Source organism: Alligator sinensis, unplaced genomic scaffold (assembly GCF_000455745.1).
Source record: "Alligator sinensis unplaced genomic scaffold, ASM45574v1 scaffold281_1, whole genome shotgun sequence".
Lineage (NCBI taxonomy): Eukaryota > Metazoa > Chordata > Crocodylia > Alligatoridae > Alligator > Alligator sinensis.
This window is the reverse complement of record NW_005842306.1, coordinates 983,397-1,000,714: the sequence shown is the minus strand read 5'-3', so window position 1 is coordinate 1,000,714 and position 17,318 is coordinate 983,397. Positions and strand designations below refer to the sequence as shown.

General features: G+C 46.3%; 1 protein-coding gene across 2 annotated transcripts; it reads left to right on the top strand.

The window, feature by feature from the left end:
• Positions 1-678: 678 nt before the first annotated feature.
• On the top strand, positions 679-17,100 carry LOC102381001 (epithelial cell adhesion molecule-like). 2 transcript variants are annotated; one of them, XM_025209749.1, is made up of 5 exons: positions 679-1,060; positions 9,387-9,458; positions 10,842-10,905; positions 12,285-12,383; positions 14,899-17,100. In XM_025209749.1, the coding sequence occupies exons 1-5, from the start codon at positions 795-797 to the stop codon at positions 15,082-15,084; spliced, it is 687 nt and encodes a 228-aa protein (XP_025065534.1). In that variant the 5' UTR covers positions 679-794; the 3' UTR covers positions 15,085-17,100. The 2 variants fall into 2 exon arrangements, with proteins under 2 accessions (XP_025065534.1, XP_025065533.1); XM_025209748.1 differs by having other exon boundaries at positions 9,387-9,473.
• Positions 17,101-17,318: the final 218 nt, after the last annotated feature.

Sequence of the window (17,318 nt, the reverse complement as noted above, 5' to 3'; positions counted from 1 at the left end):
CACGAGCGTTCAAATATTCCCGCCAGTGGCTCTGCAGTGACGTCAGCCAGTGCCTTCAGCACCCTCGGATGGAGCTCATCTGGGCCTGCCAACTTAAATGCATCCAGTTCCTCCAAGTGCCTCTGCACCATCTCAGGGTCTATGCTTGGTAGTCTGGCGTCTTGCTGCTGCCTCTCCACAATCCCAGTGAGAGACTTGTCTTGCCCCTCGCTTAGGAATACTGAAGCAAAGAACTCAGTGAGGAGTTCAGCCTTGTTCCCCCCTGTCCATCACCAATTGCTTATGCCCATCTCGTAGGGGTCCTATTCCACCCTGGGCCTTCCTTTTACTCCCTATATATCTAAAAAACAATTTTTTGTTATCCTTAACTTGGGATGCCATCCTCAGCTCCATGGTAGCTTTGGCCTGTCTAACTGCCTCCCTACAAGCACGAGCAGAGGAGGTATACTCCTCTTTAGTAATCTCTCCCCGTTTCCACTTTTTATATGCCCCCCTTTTAGCCCGTAGACTGCTCTGGATTTCTCTGGTCCGCCAAGGAAGCCTCTTGGCCCCTTTCCCCCTTTTTCCCCGCATCGGGATCGTCTCCCTCTGTCCCTGAAGGATCATTTCCTTAAGGCACAGCCACCCTTCCTGGGCTCTCAACTCTTTAAAACTCTTACTCTGCAGTGTGTCCTTGACTAAACGCCTGAGTTCATTGAAGTCAGCTTTCCTAAAGTCTGGGGCGTGTTACACACTTCTTACGTTCATGACTGTGGTGGCTGGGTACCAAAACTACAATACAGAGGGAGTGGAGAATGGACTGTAATGATTTTGCTTTTCAGAACATCGAAATCTGCAGCGCTGCAAATTCTGACGCTTTGAGTCAAACTGGCCTGAGTCACCCCAGCAGAAGACTTGATGTGGACAGCGTGTATGATCCTGAATGCGAGGAGGACGGCACCTTTAAATCCATGCAGTGCGACGAAGACTCTAATTTATGTTGGTGTGTGGACAGCGCTGGAGCCAGGGTCACAGATAAAACTGGGGAGGATCCTAAATGTGACCACCTAGTTTGGGTGCAGTAAGTAACCTACAGATGAACTCTGTCCCCAGATGAGCAAAGCAGAGTGTAGGTGTCTGGGGAAGATTCCTATAACAATAAGATTTACTTTGTCCTCTTTACAAGGGCTGCACATGATCAGCCTATGCTTTGCACTATGATATAGCACAGGGGTTTTCAACTTTTTTAAAGGAGTGTACCCCTTCTGGTGGATGCCCCTTCTGAAGTGTACCCCCTTCCAGGTGGGGGGGGGGGGCGGTGCTGATGGCCGGCCAGACGCAAAGTTGGCAGTGCGCAGTAGTGCAGGGAAGAAGTGCGTGGTGGTGGTGTGGAGTGAATGGTGGGGGTGGGGAGCTCAGATGCAGCCGCTGCCATTCACCACTCCATGCCACCTCACGCCAGTTTCCCGTGCGGCTGCAATACCCCTTGGGGCCATCTCAAGTACCCCCAGGGGTACATGTACCCCCAGTTGACAGCCCCTGATATAGCAGATGAGTCATGATGGTAACAGTGTACTAGGCACTAGGGCTGTGCGAAAAGGAAGCTTTCTGTTTTGATGGAACAGTGTTCCATTTCAACTTTTGTTTCGAGTTGAAACGACTGTTCCGTTCTGTTCCATCAAAACTTTTTGCCATTTCGACCCTGTTTTGACATTTTCACCCGTAGGATATAATGGGGAAGGTCGAAACAGGCTATAACGTTGTCATTTCTGGCCAGATTTGGATGAAACTTGCAGGAATAGTAGCCCCTTCTGAGGGCATGAAGCATGCTACATTTCAAGAAGATAGGTGCAGGGGGTTTGGAGAAATTGCACCCCAAAAACTTGAGCAAAACTCATGTCGTGTATGTGTTAAGCCACAGTGGGGTCAAAACTTTCAAGGAGATAGGTATAGGGGGTTGAGAAACTGCACCACAAAATTCTGAAAGCAAAACTTGTCATGTGTACGTGTTAAGTCACGGTGGGGTCAAAACTGCAGGGGTGGTAGCCCCTGCTGAGGCCACGAAGCCTGCCATGTTTCAGGGAGATAGGTGCAGGGGCTTGGGGGAAACTGCACCTCAAGCTACAGACAAGCAAAACTCGTGACGTGGGTGTCACTGTGTGTGTTAGGGTGCATCAGGGTGAAAGCTGCAGGCCTGCTGTGACCACGAAGCCTGCCAGCTGTCAAGGAGATAGGTGCAGGGCTTCTGGGTTCTGGGGCTCTGCACTCCTAGCTGCTGAGAGGTAAAACTCGTGACATGGGTGCTTGTGCAACTGCTGCCTCTCATCAGGCAGCAGGACTGAAGATCCCCCATCGCTTGTCACCAAGACCTGGGGGTAATAATTGACCACAATATGAACGTGAGCTGGCAGTGCAATGCTGTAGCCAGCAAAACCATTGCAAAGAAGTGATTCTCCTGCTCTACTTGGCTCTACTCAGCTCTGGTGAGACCACAGCTGGAGTACTGTGTCCAGTTCTGGGCTCTGTACCTTAACAAGGACGTGGTAAAGCTTGAGAGAGTCCAGAGAAGGGCTACCCATACCATCAGAGACTTGCACAGCAAGCCATGTGAGGAAAGGCTGTGGGACCTGGGACTCTTCAGCCTAAAAAAGAGAAGGTTGAGAGGGGACTTGGTAGCAGCTTACCACTACATCAGAAGCGTACATCTCGGTGAACAACTGTTTACCAGGTTGCCCTTGGGGAAAACTAGGAGTAATGGTCACAAACTCCTGGAAGATTGTTTCAGGCTCATTTCAGGCTCAACATTAGAAAAAATTACTTCACAACTCAGGTGTCCAGACTGTGACCATTACTCCTAGTTTTCCCCAAAGAGGGGTTCAATGCCCCAGAACCCCTGCACCTATCTCCTTGACAGCTGGCAGGCTTCGTGACTTCAGCAGGGGCTAGCAGGCCTGCAGCTTTCACCCTGCTGTGCCTTAACACACAGTGTCACCCATGTCACGAGTTTTGCTTGTCCACAGCTTGAAGTGCAGTTTCCCCCAAACCCCTCCTTGAAAATTGGCAGGCTTTGTGACCTCCACAGGGGCTAGCATGCCTGCAGTTTTGACCCCACTGTGGCTTAACACATACACATGACACAAGTTTGGCTCTCAAGACTTTGGGGTGCAGTTCTCCGACCCCCTGCACCTATCTTCTTGAAACTTGGCAGGCTTCATGCCTTCAGAGAGTGCTGCCATTCCTGCAAGCTTTGTCCAAATCAGACCAGAAATAACAAAGTTTAAAGGCTGTTTCAACCTTCCCCATTATAGCCTATGGGCAAAACATCAAAACAGCAGCGAAATGTTGAAACGTTTTGACTTGCCTCATTTTGTTTTGAGGCTGTTTCAACCATATGTGTTCTGTTTTGATTTTGCTGTTTCGACCTCGAAACGGGTTGAAACAGCGTTGAAACAAAACTGGTGGAGAAATTTCACGCAGCCCTACTAGGCACCTATTTAACTTGATGATGAGTGTGACAGTTTACATAGGTAGTTAGACTGGATCCTTGCTGGAACACGGGCACCGTGCATTCTTGAATAGAGCTGGTTGAAAAATTGTGTTTCCAGATTGCCTAACATTTTGGTTTTTAAGATTTTACTTTTGGTTTGAACTGGACTGAAAACAATTTCAAAAGTGGTTTTGCATTAGAAATCTGGGGAAATGCTAACATGGGAATGTTTCCAAAATGAAGTACACTTCCTGATTCTGCAGTTGCTCAGTGGAAATGACACTTCTTGGTTTCACTGCTGCAATGGGTACCTGGGTTTCCAGGGCTTTCAGGTTTCCTGCTTCCTGAGATGGCTGGTTGCCATCTGGACCCTGGAGTTCCTGCTTGATGGATCTGCTTCAGGGCTGCAGCACCTGGTGGAAGCGCAGGGTCCCAGGCTGTCATCAGGAATCCAGGCAAGATTGTTTGAGAAGACTGCCTTTGATTTGGTGGAAGCTAGAGGAACCCGAGATGTTTCAGGCAAAATATTTCTGTTTTAATTAGTCAGCAGGAACATCTATACATGCACTTTAATGCACAGTAGCCTATTTTACTGTGCATTACAGCATGAAGTAAAAAAAATCAGATTTTGCTAATGAGCAGTAAAATAAGCTACTGCACATTAAGCGTCATTTAAAAAACATGTGTGTTCATTACTGCACATTAAGACAGCCTAATGCATATTTGTTTAGTACCTTACATTGGAAGTACTAAATTTGATGCACATTAGAAAAAGTGCCTTAATGCACGTGTAGACATGCCCAGCATGTTCCATAAAATTTTTCCTCAGAAAATTTCCAGTGTATTCCTTTTTTTTTTTTTTTTTTTTTTTTTTTTTTTTTTTTAAGATCATAAGTTACTATAAACCAAAGAATGGAGGATGTTTAGAGATCTTTAGATACATATTTTGACTGTTTAGATTTTTATTCTCAGTTTGCTAGGACTATTGATCATGACATATGTTTATAAAGTGAAAGTCACCCAAGTGCCTGACACTTCAAATATAATTTTTTTTAATTGGGTCCTATGTACTTTCAAGGAAGGGGAGCAAGAACAATTTGTAGCCCAACCACCTGGAGCTGTTAGCATGGACCATGAGACAAGATCCAAATAAAATATTGAATGAGTTCCACCAATTTTCCTCTCTGTGTATTATTTCATAGATTTCATAGACATTAGGGCTGGAAGGGACCTCGCGAGATCATTGGGTACAGCCCTCTGCCCAAGGGGCAGGAAGTCAGCTGGGGTCAAATCACCCCAGCAAATTAAACATCCAGGCTTTTCTTAAAGGTATCAAGAGTAAGTGCTTGCACCACTTCTGGGGGGAATCTGTTCCAGACTCTGGAGACTCGGATGGTAAAGAATTTTTCCTTATGTCCAATCTAAAATGGTCTTCCAGAAGTTTGAGACTGTTAGACCTTGTCTTCTCTTGGGGTGCCCTGGTGAACAGATGTTCTCCCAGTTCCTGATGCACACCCCTTATATACTTTTAGGCTGCCATCAAGTCACCCCTGAGCCTTAGCTTCTCCAGGCTGAAGAGTCCCATGCCTATCTGCTTCTACTCAGAAGACCTGTTCTCTTGACCTCTAATCATGCGTGTGGCTCTCCTCTGGACTCTCTCAAGCTTTTCCATATCCTTTCTAAAGCATGGAGCCCAGAATTGGATGCAGTACTCCAGCTGCGGTCTCACTAAGGCTGAGTAAAGTGGGAGGATGACTTCTTGGGTCTTGCTTGAGATGCACAAGTAGATGCAAGCCAGAGTTGTATTTGCTTTGCCAGCTGCAGCATTGCGTTGGTAGCTCATGTTCATATTGTGGTCAGTCATGACCCCCAGGTCTCTTTTGGTCATGGTGCTAGTGAGTGTAGCACTGCTGAGCCTATAAGTATGATGTGGGTTATTTCTCCATGTTGAATGTCATCAGGTTTTGATCCACCCACCTTGTGAGCCTGAGCAGGTTGGCCTGAATTGCCACCCTATCCTCTAGAGTAACCACATTTCCCCATAATTTGGTGTCATCCGTGAACTTAGCCAGTTTGCTTCTGACACCCAAATCCAGATAATTTATGAATATATTAAAGAGTATTGGTCCGAGTACTAAGCCCTGGGGGACTCCACTGGTCACCATGTGCCATGTTAACTCAGTTCCATCAATTATCACTCTCTGGGTCCAACCACAGCGCCAGTTCCCCAACCATCAGACTGTAAGGTTGTCAAGGCTGCAGTTCCCCAATTTTACCATGAGGACATCATGGGAGATCAAGTCAAAGGCTTTTTTTGAAATCTAAATATATGACATCAATCTCTTCTCCTTTGTCCAGGTGATGCATCACCTGGTCATAGGATGAAATGAGGCTGGTAAGGCAAGACCAACCTACAACAAAGCTGTGTTGGCTATGTCTTAAAACGTTGTCTTCCATTAGCCTGTTGTTGATGGCTTTTTTGGTTTTTTTTTTTTTTAGCCTGTCAAGAATGGTTTCTTTGATAATTTTTTCTAAGATCTTTCCAGAGATTGAGGTCAAACTGATTGATTGGCCTGTAGTTCCCTGGATTTTCCTTCTTTCCCTTCTTGAAGATAGGCATCATAATGGCTCTCTTCCAATCTTCAGAAACCTCTCCCAAGTACCATGAGTTACCAAATATCCTCGCCATTGTTCATGCTATGAGGTCAGCCAGTTCTTTTAGCACTCTTGGGCAGGGGCAACATGTAGGGGGTGCACGTGCACCCCTTGAGTGTGGTGGTGCATCCACACCCCACCGCCGACACCGTTGGTGGTGTCTGGGCGGTCCACAATCATCACTGGCCATTGCCGACAGCCCCTGGTTAGCACTCGCCACTGCGTGCCCCCCCCCGCCGCTGCCAACACCGTCTGCGGGAGCTCCTAGCTTACTGCCACTGCGCTCCTGCCACTGCCAGCACAGCCATGCCCCCCCAGCCGCCAGGGGCACATGCTGTTCATGCACTTAGGTGCATTTCATCCAGGCCAGCTGGCTTGTGGATGTCCAGCTTCTGAAGCTGTTCTCTCACAAGATCTTTGACAATTATAAGTGTATGATCACCCTTACCCTGGTAGTCCTGCATCCTGTCAGGCAGGTTGATCCCCTTGGGCTGGTGGAAAACCAATGCAAAGAAATAATTGAGCAGATTAGCTTTTTCCTGGATGTTGGTTGTTAGCTGCCCCATTTGATTCAGCAAGGATCCAATGTTTTTTCCGACTTCCCATGTATTTGTAGAAGGACTTTTTATTGTCCTTGATTCCCATAGTCAGTTTGAGTTCAGTTTCAGCCTTGGCTTTTCTGGTCTGCTCCCTACAGGTGCAGGCTAGTGCTGCATAAATCTTCTTAGCAGTAGTTCCTGACTTCCATCCCTTCCATCTCTTTTCAGACTCAGGAGGTCCATGAGGTCCCTATTGAGCCAAGGGGGTCTCCCAGCCCTTTTGCTACCTTTCCTATGCACTGGGATGGACTTTCCTTGTGCTTTTAGGATTATGTCCTTAAGGAATGACCAGTCATTGTGGACTCGCCTCCCTGTCAGATCATGGTCTCTCAGGGCCTTAACAACCAACCTCCTGAGCTTGCGAGTCAGATGTCTTAGTCAAGGATTTCTGCATTGCTGACTGATTTGCCAGCTTTGCAATGGATAGAGAAAAGTGATTACTGTCGCCAAGCTTCCCTTCAATCCTCAGATGGCTGACTAGATTATCCCCTTTGGCCAGTACCAGATACAGCAGCGTCTTGACTCAAGAAGCCTATGGGCTGACAAGAGTTAAATAGAGCTCATCAATGCAAGTGAGGAAGCTTTGCGACTAGTTGGGTTAGGCTGAATGCTCTTCCCATGAGGTGTCAGGGCGGTTGAAATCGCCCATGACGACCATGCACCAAGACTCTGCAGCCTCTGCCAGTTCCCTAGCGAATTCATGATCAAGCTCTTCTTCCTGGTTAGGAGGTCTGTAACAGACTCCTACAGTTATGTCCCCTTCACTATGTTCTCCCTGTATTCTAACCCAGAGAATCTCAAGACTCCCTCGTTGGGTGCCAATCTCTGCTTGTAGGGAGGTGCACTGGTCCTTCACATAGAGAGCTACACCCCTGCCCTTCTTCACAACACAGTCCCTCCTGTACAAGGTATAGCCATCAATACCTGTGGTCCAGTCATAGGTGGAGTCCCACCGGGTCTCCCTTATTCCTATGAGATCATATTCATTTTTGCCTAACAGAAGGACCAGTTCCTCCTGTTTTGTTCTTCACGATCCTGGCATTTGTGTACAGGCAATTAAGCTTGCCATCAGAAGCCCTGGGCTTCCCTGGCCTCTTAGAAGAGTCTCATCCTAGGGCTGGGGTAGGAGTGAGTTCCCTTGTGTTATCTGACCTGCTGATTCTGTGATTGTCACTTCCAGGGCTCGCACTAGTGATTGTCCGCCCATCCCCCTGTAATCTTAGTTTAAAGCCCTGTCGAGCAGGTCAGCCAAGAAGAGCTTCTCCATCGGAGTGAGGTGGAGGCTGTCCCTTCCCAACAAACTGCTGCCTCTCTCTCTGAAGTTCAGACTGTGATCGAAAAAGCTGAAGCCTTCGCGATGGCACCAATACCACAGTGTGCTGTTGACTTCTTCAATACCTCTCTCCCTCCTGCCAGGCTGTTTCTAATTTCTACTTTACACATAATTATATGCCAAAAAGTAGTTCATGCCAACCAAACAGGTGTATGTTTTGTTGGCAAACGATTCACTTTGGTTGTTAATTATTTATGTTGTGTTACTGGTCAACAAAGTCACCTGGCATTGGTTTTGCTTCTTGTTTGGATGATTGGCCCTTTGTAAAGAGGAAATGATGAAATAGTAAATAATGATAAACCACAAATGCTTGCACGCGCGCACTCACTCACTCACTCACTCACGTCCACTTGTGAATATGGAGATTAATTTATATGAAGAACAGCCTGTCTTCCAATGTTGGTACAAACAAAACCCTAATTATCCAAATTCCTGTCAGCTGAAAAAAAGGATCAAATTTGGGTGGGAAATATGTTTTTGTGGACCTATAAACATTTTTGAGATTTTAAAATATTTTTCTTTATGCACTAGGACAAAAACAAGAACTGTTGAGAAACTTTGTGAAAAAGTATGGGGAGAGAGAGAAATGCAACAGCTCAGTGGTTGGGGCATCACCTGGGACACTGGAAACTTAGCTTTAAGTGCCTGTTTTCAATCCAAGCTTGAATTGGCATCTCCCACACTTGAACCTATGATCTATGATTTTATCCAAGCATACCATAGAAGGACATTTCTGATGAACAAGTTTCTGATGAATGCTTTGTTGAAACTGGCACATTCCCATAAAAAGTTTTATTTTTGGCAAAATGAGATTTTTTTTGATGAAAAACATTTCACTGGAAAATTCCTGATTGGCTGCAATAAGTATTCAAACCAGGCTTTCACAGAGATGTTTGCAAACACTATTGCTGCTGCATTTGTTTGGTGCTAATAGTGACCTGTGCTCTTTGGTTGAATGCACACTCCAAGCTGGATATTCCATAATATTTGTTTGCCTACTGAGGAAGTCACCTTCTTACTCTATTTATTCCTCCCCAGCCTTTCCATCTCTGTTTCTGAGGGCCTGCATTCTTGGAGTCTGCCTTGCTGAGCTTGAGATAATACCAAGGCAATTTGCCTTCTGCATCGTTTCAATTGCTCATTGGAGTCATGAGAGAGCCCCTGAGGCTTCCAAACTATACTTTATAATTGACAAGGTTAGGAAATATGTTCCAGTTTAAGGCTATATTTGTAGCACAGAAGAGAAGTAAAAATTAGACCCTTGTTGTTTGTTTGAATAAAACAGTTGTTTTTTATTCACTCACTGGCTGCTTCTGATGTTATTATTTTGCAGTTTAATCCAAATAGACTTCAGCTTCAAGGCTGCCTTTATATTTCTCAAAGGGAAAGAAGAGGCACTTTGCAGGTTTGTTACCAACAGGTACTTCACAGCTTGTTAAAAATCCCTTTGTCTAAAATAGGTTTAATGCATTTTATTAGAGAGGAAGAAACTCAAGCTTTCTAGCAGATAATCTTCCCACAGTTGTAGGAAGAGCAACGCAGGCACTGGAGACCTATCCCAGAGCCTGAACTTGTGGGAATTTCTTGATTCAGCCCGGTCCTCTTCCCCCTTCAGAGTGGCTGGAAGGTGAGGAAGGGCTCAAGACTTTCCTCACTCTGGAAGCAAGGAGAGAACTCGTGGTCTCATGAATGGCGCCTGCCCCCGGAGGCTGGGGGGAACACGGCTGCACCAGTGGAGAGCGGGGAGCTCCCATGGATGCCACCAGCACTGTCGGTGGGGGGGGGTGGCAGCGGCGAGCACTGACCACAGGTTGGCAACTACCCACAGATGCTGCCAGCAGTGTCGGCGGCGGCCAGGGGCGATCATGGACAGCCTGCAGACACCGCTGGCTGTGCCAGCGGCACCTTTTTGCAGGGGGTGCACCACCACGCGCAGGGGATGCACGTGCACCCATGTGCACCCCCTACGCATCGCCCCTGCATGGTCTGGTCCTCCTTTCTAACAGCTTGGGGTCCACACTTGCTGCTTCTGGTGAGGATAGAGAAACCATTTTGAGCCACCTGAATGTAAGATGAGGGCCATGTCCAGGGCAGTGTTAACAAAGCCAGTGGTATTGTGTTGACTATTGCAGGCTTAGGATAGGTGACTAACAACCTATCATGCAAGAGGTGCCTGGGAGTTATTAGTCATAAAAGGGGAAAACAAGAGGCTTTTACTTGAGCAGGATGCTATAACAGACCAGTATACATGCGGGAAAACCACGTGTCAGGTGAACTCTCTGAAAGAATGAACACAGGTCAGGGAGGTGCCTCTCTAGCTTCCCCCTGATCACCTGAGGGATTATACCTTTCTCCCTTTTGGACCCATGCCAACCAATATCACTTTCGGGGAAAAGAATGACATCAATACAAGAGCAGGTCAAAGCAGGGCTATTTTCTACCAAAAATGTCACAAGATGGCATATCTTCTATGTTTATTTTTTAATTTCAAAATGCCTTGCTCCACTCTAGACACTGCCCAAAGGAGCTTATGTTCTGTCACCTGAAGCACTTTCTGTTGTTGTGAGTAGCCTGCTCCCATTCTGGATTGCAGTGAGAAGGTGTAATAGCTTGGTCTTAGACAGGAGCCTTGCTGCCAGAGAAGGTGGTGGCCCTGCTATGCTGTATGCTGCTGTATGCAGTTGTATGCTGCTGACTCGGCTGTGGAGAAAGACCTTCCGGCCACAACATGTTCTTTATCAACAAATATTTGTGGCAAATAATAGCTAAAATGTTGTTATCTCATTAGGACACTAGCTGCTCAGCTGGCTCTACGCTTTGCAGTGAGGGCATGTGTGATCTTAAACATAACAGTAAGTCCTGTGTGTTTTCAGCAGTCACACACACACAACGCAATCCTTGTCCTCCCCACCCTTCCACCCCATCTCTAAATTCATTTGATATCTTTCTCTGGCCTTTGCCAGAATGGCTTGGCGGGCTGCACGTTGGACAAGCTTGTTGTAGATCTTTTCTGTGCCTTGCATGAGATGTTACCTGTCAGAGAGAACAGATAGGGCTTGGTTGTAATGGACAGAAAGGGTATTCTGGAACGGTTAGCTAGACCTTGTAGATCAGGGGTGTCCAATCTTTTTGAATGTGGGGCCGGATCACAAACTTTTTATCACCCAGTGGGCCAGTGAGCCATATTCAAAGACGTCACAGGAAGTGGTATCATATAAAGAAGTGATGTCACATGACCTTTGACACCAATGAAGTTGCAGGGGTTGACATGGTCCTGGTTGACATGGCATGCATGCCCGGGTTGACCTGGTGCTGAGAAGTCATGGGGCCAGGCCAGGGTTAACCTGGGGTCCACCCGGCCTGCTGGTGCCATGCCCAGGTTGACATGGTGCTGCAGGACCCGCCTGGGCAGGGTGGAGATGGTGGGTGCACCGGCCAGGAAAAGCCGCATGCAGCTGAAGCCAGCTTCCCATGTGCTGCTGGGGACGGGAGGAGGCCAGCCAGGTCTGCACTGGCCAGCAGAAGTGGCGGTGGAGCGGTGTGCCGCTCGGGACCGACCGGTGCAGGCTTGTCCCATCCCAAGCGGCACATGGCTCCGCCACCGCTTCTGCTGGCCGGTGCAGACCCAGCCGGGCTCCTCCTCCCATCCCCAGCAGCACATGAGAAGCATCCCCCTCGGGGCCTCGCACACGGGCAGCCGGGCCTGGAAAGCTGCAGTGCCCAGGGAGAGACTGACCTTCTGTGCAGGGCCACTCCCCCGGGCCCCACGGAGGTAAGCAGCTCCCCTCCTCTCGCTGCCAGCTGGGGCCTGCAGGCCGGCCCTGCCTGCCTCGCCGCGGCCCCACCGCCACAGCTCCGTGCACCGCTGCCCTGGCTCCGCGCTCCGCAGCGGCGGCTCTGCACTTTGTGCCGCCGCCCTGCACTCCGCGCTGCCGCCCTGTGCTCCATGGCCCTGCACTCTGTGGCCTTGCGCTCCGCTGCCGCTCCGCGCTCCGCGGTAGCGGCGCTGCTGCGGGCCAGATAAAATGGCTTGGCAGGCTGCACGTTGGACAAGCTTGTTGTAGATCTTTCTACAGGCCCTGTATTAATTAAACATGGTGTATATTGTGCAGTGTCATGGGCCTCCCAAAGTCCTGGCCACAGCAGGGTCTTCTGACTGCACTATGATCAGCAAAGCAGTGTGTGCCACAATGGTATAACTTGTAGCTAAATGTCTCTTTCTCAAATTCAGGTACAAGAATTCACTCGAGAGATCTCTCTAAAAATCAGCAGAAACAGTACAAAGGAGACAGTTGATATTGCTACAGTGGCCTATTACACAGAGCAGGAGGTAAGTGTTATGCTATCATTTTAAAACCACAGAGACTGGAAACCACACATTTCACCTTGTCTTTACAGGGCAGTTAGAACCCCTCCAGTTACAAGATAAGTCTCAGCCAACCTCTGTGACCATTTTTTATTCTCTCTATATCTGCCAACTAGCCCTTGTTAAAACATATACCCAGTTCTTTTTTTATGGAGGCAGGTAAACTGTACCTTTAAACTTTTGATAAATTTAAGAAATAAATGCCTACAATTGGGCACTTGTACATATTTGTGACATATCTACCTGTAAAATTGTTTGCTCTATGTATATTTAAATATTTGTAAGAGGAACTTTGAGGATCTTGACTGGAGGTGAGTGAATAATTAACAATAAATAAATTAGTTGACACATTTAGCTTCTCTTTCTGCTTGGGGAACAAAAAAAAGAAATGTGTGGATGTCCAAAGACGCTTGATTGTGATCAATTGTATTTGTTCTTAATTTGAAAAGTTTTGACAAATAGATGGGTGGATAAAGTGATTCTCAATCCTGCAAGAGTCTTTGAAGGGTGTTGGGAGTAAGTCATGTGTGAGGAGATATAAGCAAAGGCTCAGGCTCAGCCTGTCTGGCCATGCTCCTGTCCCCACTGCCCAGCCCCTTTGCTATTGGATAAATTAGTTTTTAAATGTCATATTCACTAGATTCTAAGATGAGGTGCCCCCCCACCAATTTAACATGGAGGAAAAAGCTCATCTTAGAATCATGGGGGGGTGGGGATTTGGCTCCAGTTCTGGCTTCAGCCCCTACCCAGGGTCAGGGATGTAGCTGTAGTACACAGCTACTGCACGCCCTTCCCATTATCTTCACTTTCCCTGCACCCACCATCTCCACCCTGCATCCTCTTCCCCCCACCCCCAAAGCAGCCTCTGCTCCTCTCTGCCCCTTTACCTTTGCTCTGTGCATGGTGCAGCACTGGGCTGGGCTGTGGGCTGTATTCTGTGCCCCAGGCTAGAATAGGGATGAAGCCTTCTGGCACAGAGCAAAGATAAGGGACAGAGGGGGAAGCAGAGGCTGTGAGGGGATGTGTGTGGGGGGGCAGGGGGGAGCAGAGGCTGGGAGGAAGGGAAGAGAGGGAGAGCAGAGAGGAAAAGTGGGGGGCAAAGCTGCAGGGAGAAGGCAGGTGGGACAGGCACAAGCAAGAGTTAGATGTTGGTGGATTCATGACAAGTCCTTATTTATGAGTAAAGAAGGCCCCTCTCAGAATGCCCTGCAGCAGGGGCGTCAAGCTCAGGCGAAGGGCAGAAGGTCAGTTTGCAGGTCAGATTGAGCCCACACTCAGTCTCACTTGTGCGATCCAGCCTGCAGGGCTGGGCTGGTGTGGGCGCTGCATGCACTGTGCACCCTGGACTGTTCATATGTGCTGCTTGCAGTGCACATGCTGGCTCTAGTCCTGTGCACTATGCAGCACATGCCCACCCCAGTCTGATATGCTGCATGTGGTGTGTGGGGCCTGTATGCAGAGTGCATTAAATTCCATGCGCAGAGCCAGTCTGAGGCAAGTGCTGCATGTGGCGATCATGCTGAACTCGCCCTGCCCAATGGATCTGGCATGTAGGGCTGGTCTTTGGGTCCAATATGGACCACCCCCAGATTCATTGGCAGGGCCAGTTTGGCACAGGTGCCACAGGCAGCATGTGCCCTAGCTTGGCCCTGCATGGTGTGTGGTGCATGCATGCTGCAGCTTGGTACATCCTAGCTGCCTAATTTACCACAGTGGGCTCTGATTCATCTCCTTCTCTACATTGGATTTATCCCCTCTGATCTGGTTTCAGGTTAACTTGAAATGTGTAGGTGACAAAAGTTTCCACCCCTTGCCTTTGGGCGGAAAGAAGTCCACATTAAAAAAAAAAAAAAATCTGTCTACACTTTTATTTTCTTTCTTTTACATAATTACCTCAAGTATGTCACATCCCACTACCCAAAACAATCTCTTGCCTTTCTTGAGGGATTTGTTCCAGGGTTGCCATGTAAAACTTGATTGTCAGCAGGGAATTTGAAGTGTTATTACTGGTGCAAATGTTACGAAAAGTGCAGTACATTTAAATCTACCTGCAAATGACAGGTAGCAGGTTGTTTATATTCACCAGCCCGTGCCATCACCACCTGTCATTTTTCAGTAGAGAGGTAGTTAGTTGAGTTAGGTGCTAGCCTGTGCTGCCTGACTTAGAGACTAACAAGTTCAGAGAGAAACTTTCATAGGTGACAGCCTACTTTGTCAGCTGCTATAAATGGACTTGCAGAAAGCCTAGTTTATGCCTCTCTGAACCTGTTAATCTCTAAGGTGTTACCCTGCCCTGCCTTCTGCCTACCTTCTCAGTACAAGGGTTTCTGTTACCAAGCAACTCTGCCTTAATTGTGAAGCGTTAGTGAACCCAGGTATATAGTCAGAATTCAAAAGCTATTGATTTTTCCTGAGCTTTTCAATGGACGTTTGGCCATTTATCCTGCTCCTGAATGATAAAACTCTTTTCTATTTACAGCTGAAGAACAAGTTTTCTCTGAGTCTGGATGACAGGAATCTTGAGATAGACAAAGACTCAATTCGTGTTTTGTTCTTTGACAATGAACCACCTTGTTTTAACATGAAGACTATTTATTTCTCCTGGCTTTGCTGCCATCATCATAGCACTGGCTATTGTAACTGGGATTGCAGTGCTTGTGAGTAATTTTAAAAACTTATGTTGATTTCCATTGTCAGGTACATTTTCAAAGACTATGCATACAAAGAAATTACTGCACATTCCACTGCTGTGCTCTACTTGACCTTGACATTTTTTGTGCAATTCATTTACTTTGTATTTAGTGGATAATGCTGCTTTACACTTTATCACTTAATTTGTAACAAAAATGGTAGATTAACTATAGTTTGTATGGGCTTGGGGCAAAAGGTGCTAGATCAAATAGGTTGTCACTTTTTTATCCAGCAGTTAATCTGTGTTCGGTTTTTATCAGTGCTGTAATTTTGTAATTTATGTGGTCCCAAGTGATGTTACTCCAATTAGTTTTTAATGGCTGAGCTGGTTATTTTTTTTTTTTCCTTTTAACCTGTAGCTGATTACTGGCATGCTGTCTTATGTCTTAAAATATGTCATATTTGTTTACTGTAGTAAACTTTTGAACACATCATGAAAAGATCAATGATGAATAAATGCTTGTAAATTATTAGATGGATCTTGCATTCCTGAACAATTAGTGAGCAAATTCCCAGGATAACTATGATGTACATCAGTGGTTAGGTTGACAAGATTTTCAGTTTAAAGATCTATTTTTATCAAAATATGAATCAATGTAGGGAGCATAAACCAAACATAGAATTAAAGAGTCCTTAGATATCCATTTCCTTTTCTAGTATGGGCTGTATATTACAGGGCTCCCAGTAGTTTTGGGAAGTAGATTATAGAACTAGAATGTACTCTGGGGATCCTGAATTACACAACTATCTGGATATGTAAAGTCATCGCACTTTTTATGCAGATTGTGGTCAGAAGACGAGCAGAACAAGAACATCTCTAATTTGAAGTAGTAGGGGTGAGATTCTTTACTTTGTGTTAAAGTGGCAATACAATAAAGTAATTTAAGTAGCTCTCTTTTTTTTTTTTAATTCTTGTAGGGGCAGGAAATGGGAGTCTACCAGCTCATTCAAAGGGACAGATTATGCTATTATTACTGAAGTGTTATCCCTAAGGACATGGCTTGTAGTTTAAGTAAATGTTATTGCTCAGGAAATTACAGAAAGAGCTTGAATTTCTCTGTGCATCGTTAAACCTTGCATGAGCACACAAGGTTCTCCACTACTAGCCTTTAGAGAAGAGGTTCAGCCTTTGTGCCTTTCAGCTCTCTGCTACAGTGGAAGGTTCAACACACAGTGTAGAGCTTTAGAAAATTTATACAAATCTGGACACTTACAATATATTCTTTGTTCTGTTCTGTAAGATAAATTAGTGGCTCTGTTAGACTATATACACAAGGCTCTGCCTCCTACCAGCCTCATAAACCTTATTAGAGCTAGCAAACTGAAAACATTGTATAGATCTGGGAAAACTAGCAATGGCATAGTCTTACAGAAAAGTTAGGAAAAGACAGGCTGCATGTCACCTTTATGTAAGTACTAGCCAATTGCCCGTCAAGAATGACAGGGGGGAGGGGGCTGGGCTGGAGTGCCACCTATTATGCCCTATGCTGCTGCTGTTCTGCCTCTTGCAGGGAGCAGGGTGGGGGAGGCGAGGTCAGAGCTGCTGGCCCCAGCTCCCCACCCTCTGTCCAGTCTTTGGCATCATGGCACTGTTCCCCCACACTTGAAGCACTCTGATTGGCTGTTTGTCAGCCAATCAGAGCATGAATAAAGCATTACAGACAGACTTAGGTTTTTATAATATTAGAATCAGTGAATGAACACCAGCTTTTAAACTCATCTATACTCAAGCACTTTGAACAGGTAGGCTCAGTATTTGTTGCATTTATTTTTATGTATGGGACCAATTTAAAAATGCTGTTTGAACTGCTATGGCTTCATTTTTGTCCTGTTACAAGGTCTCCTTTACATCTTATTTAAAAAACAAACAAACAAACAAAAAACAAAACTTAAGATTGAACTCTATTAATTCCTAACCATTTTAAAAGCCATTTGTACTAATACTGTAATATTGTGTAGAAAAAATAAAGAGTAAAGACACAGCTGTTAAGACATTAGTGTAAGATGCTTCATTTCTTCTGAGTTGTAACTTGCTATGCGATTAACACAAAATAAAAGATGTTTAGTATTAACTACTGCCTGAGGGGAGTACATGGAAACTGAAAAGACCATTCCTTTTGAAGACTGCCAGAGAGAATTTGTTCCCTTAGTTGTATATAGGCTGGATAGCAGTTGCAGCTCACACTACCACTGCAGGGTCTGTCTTTA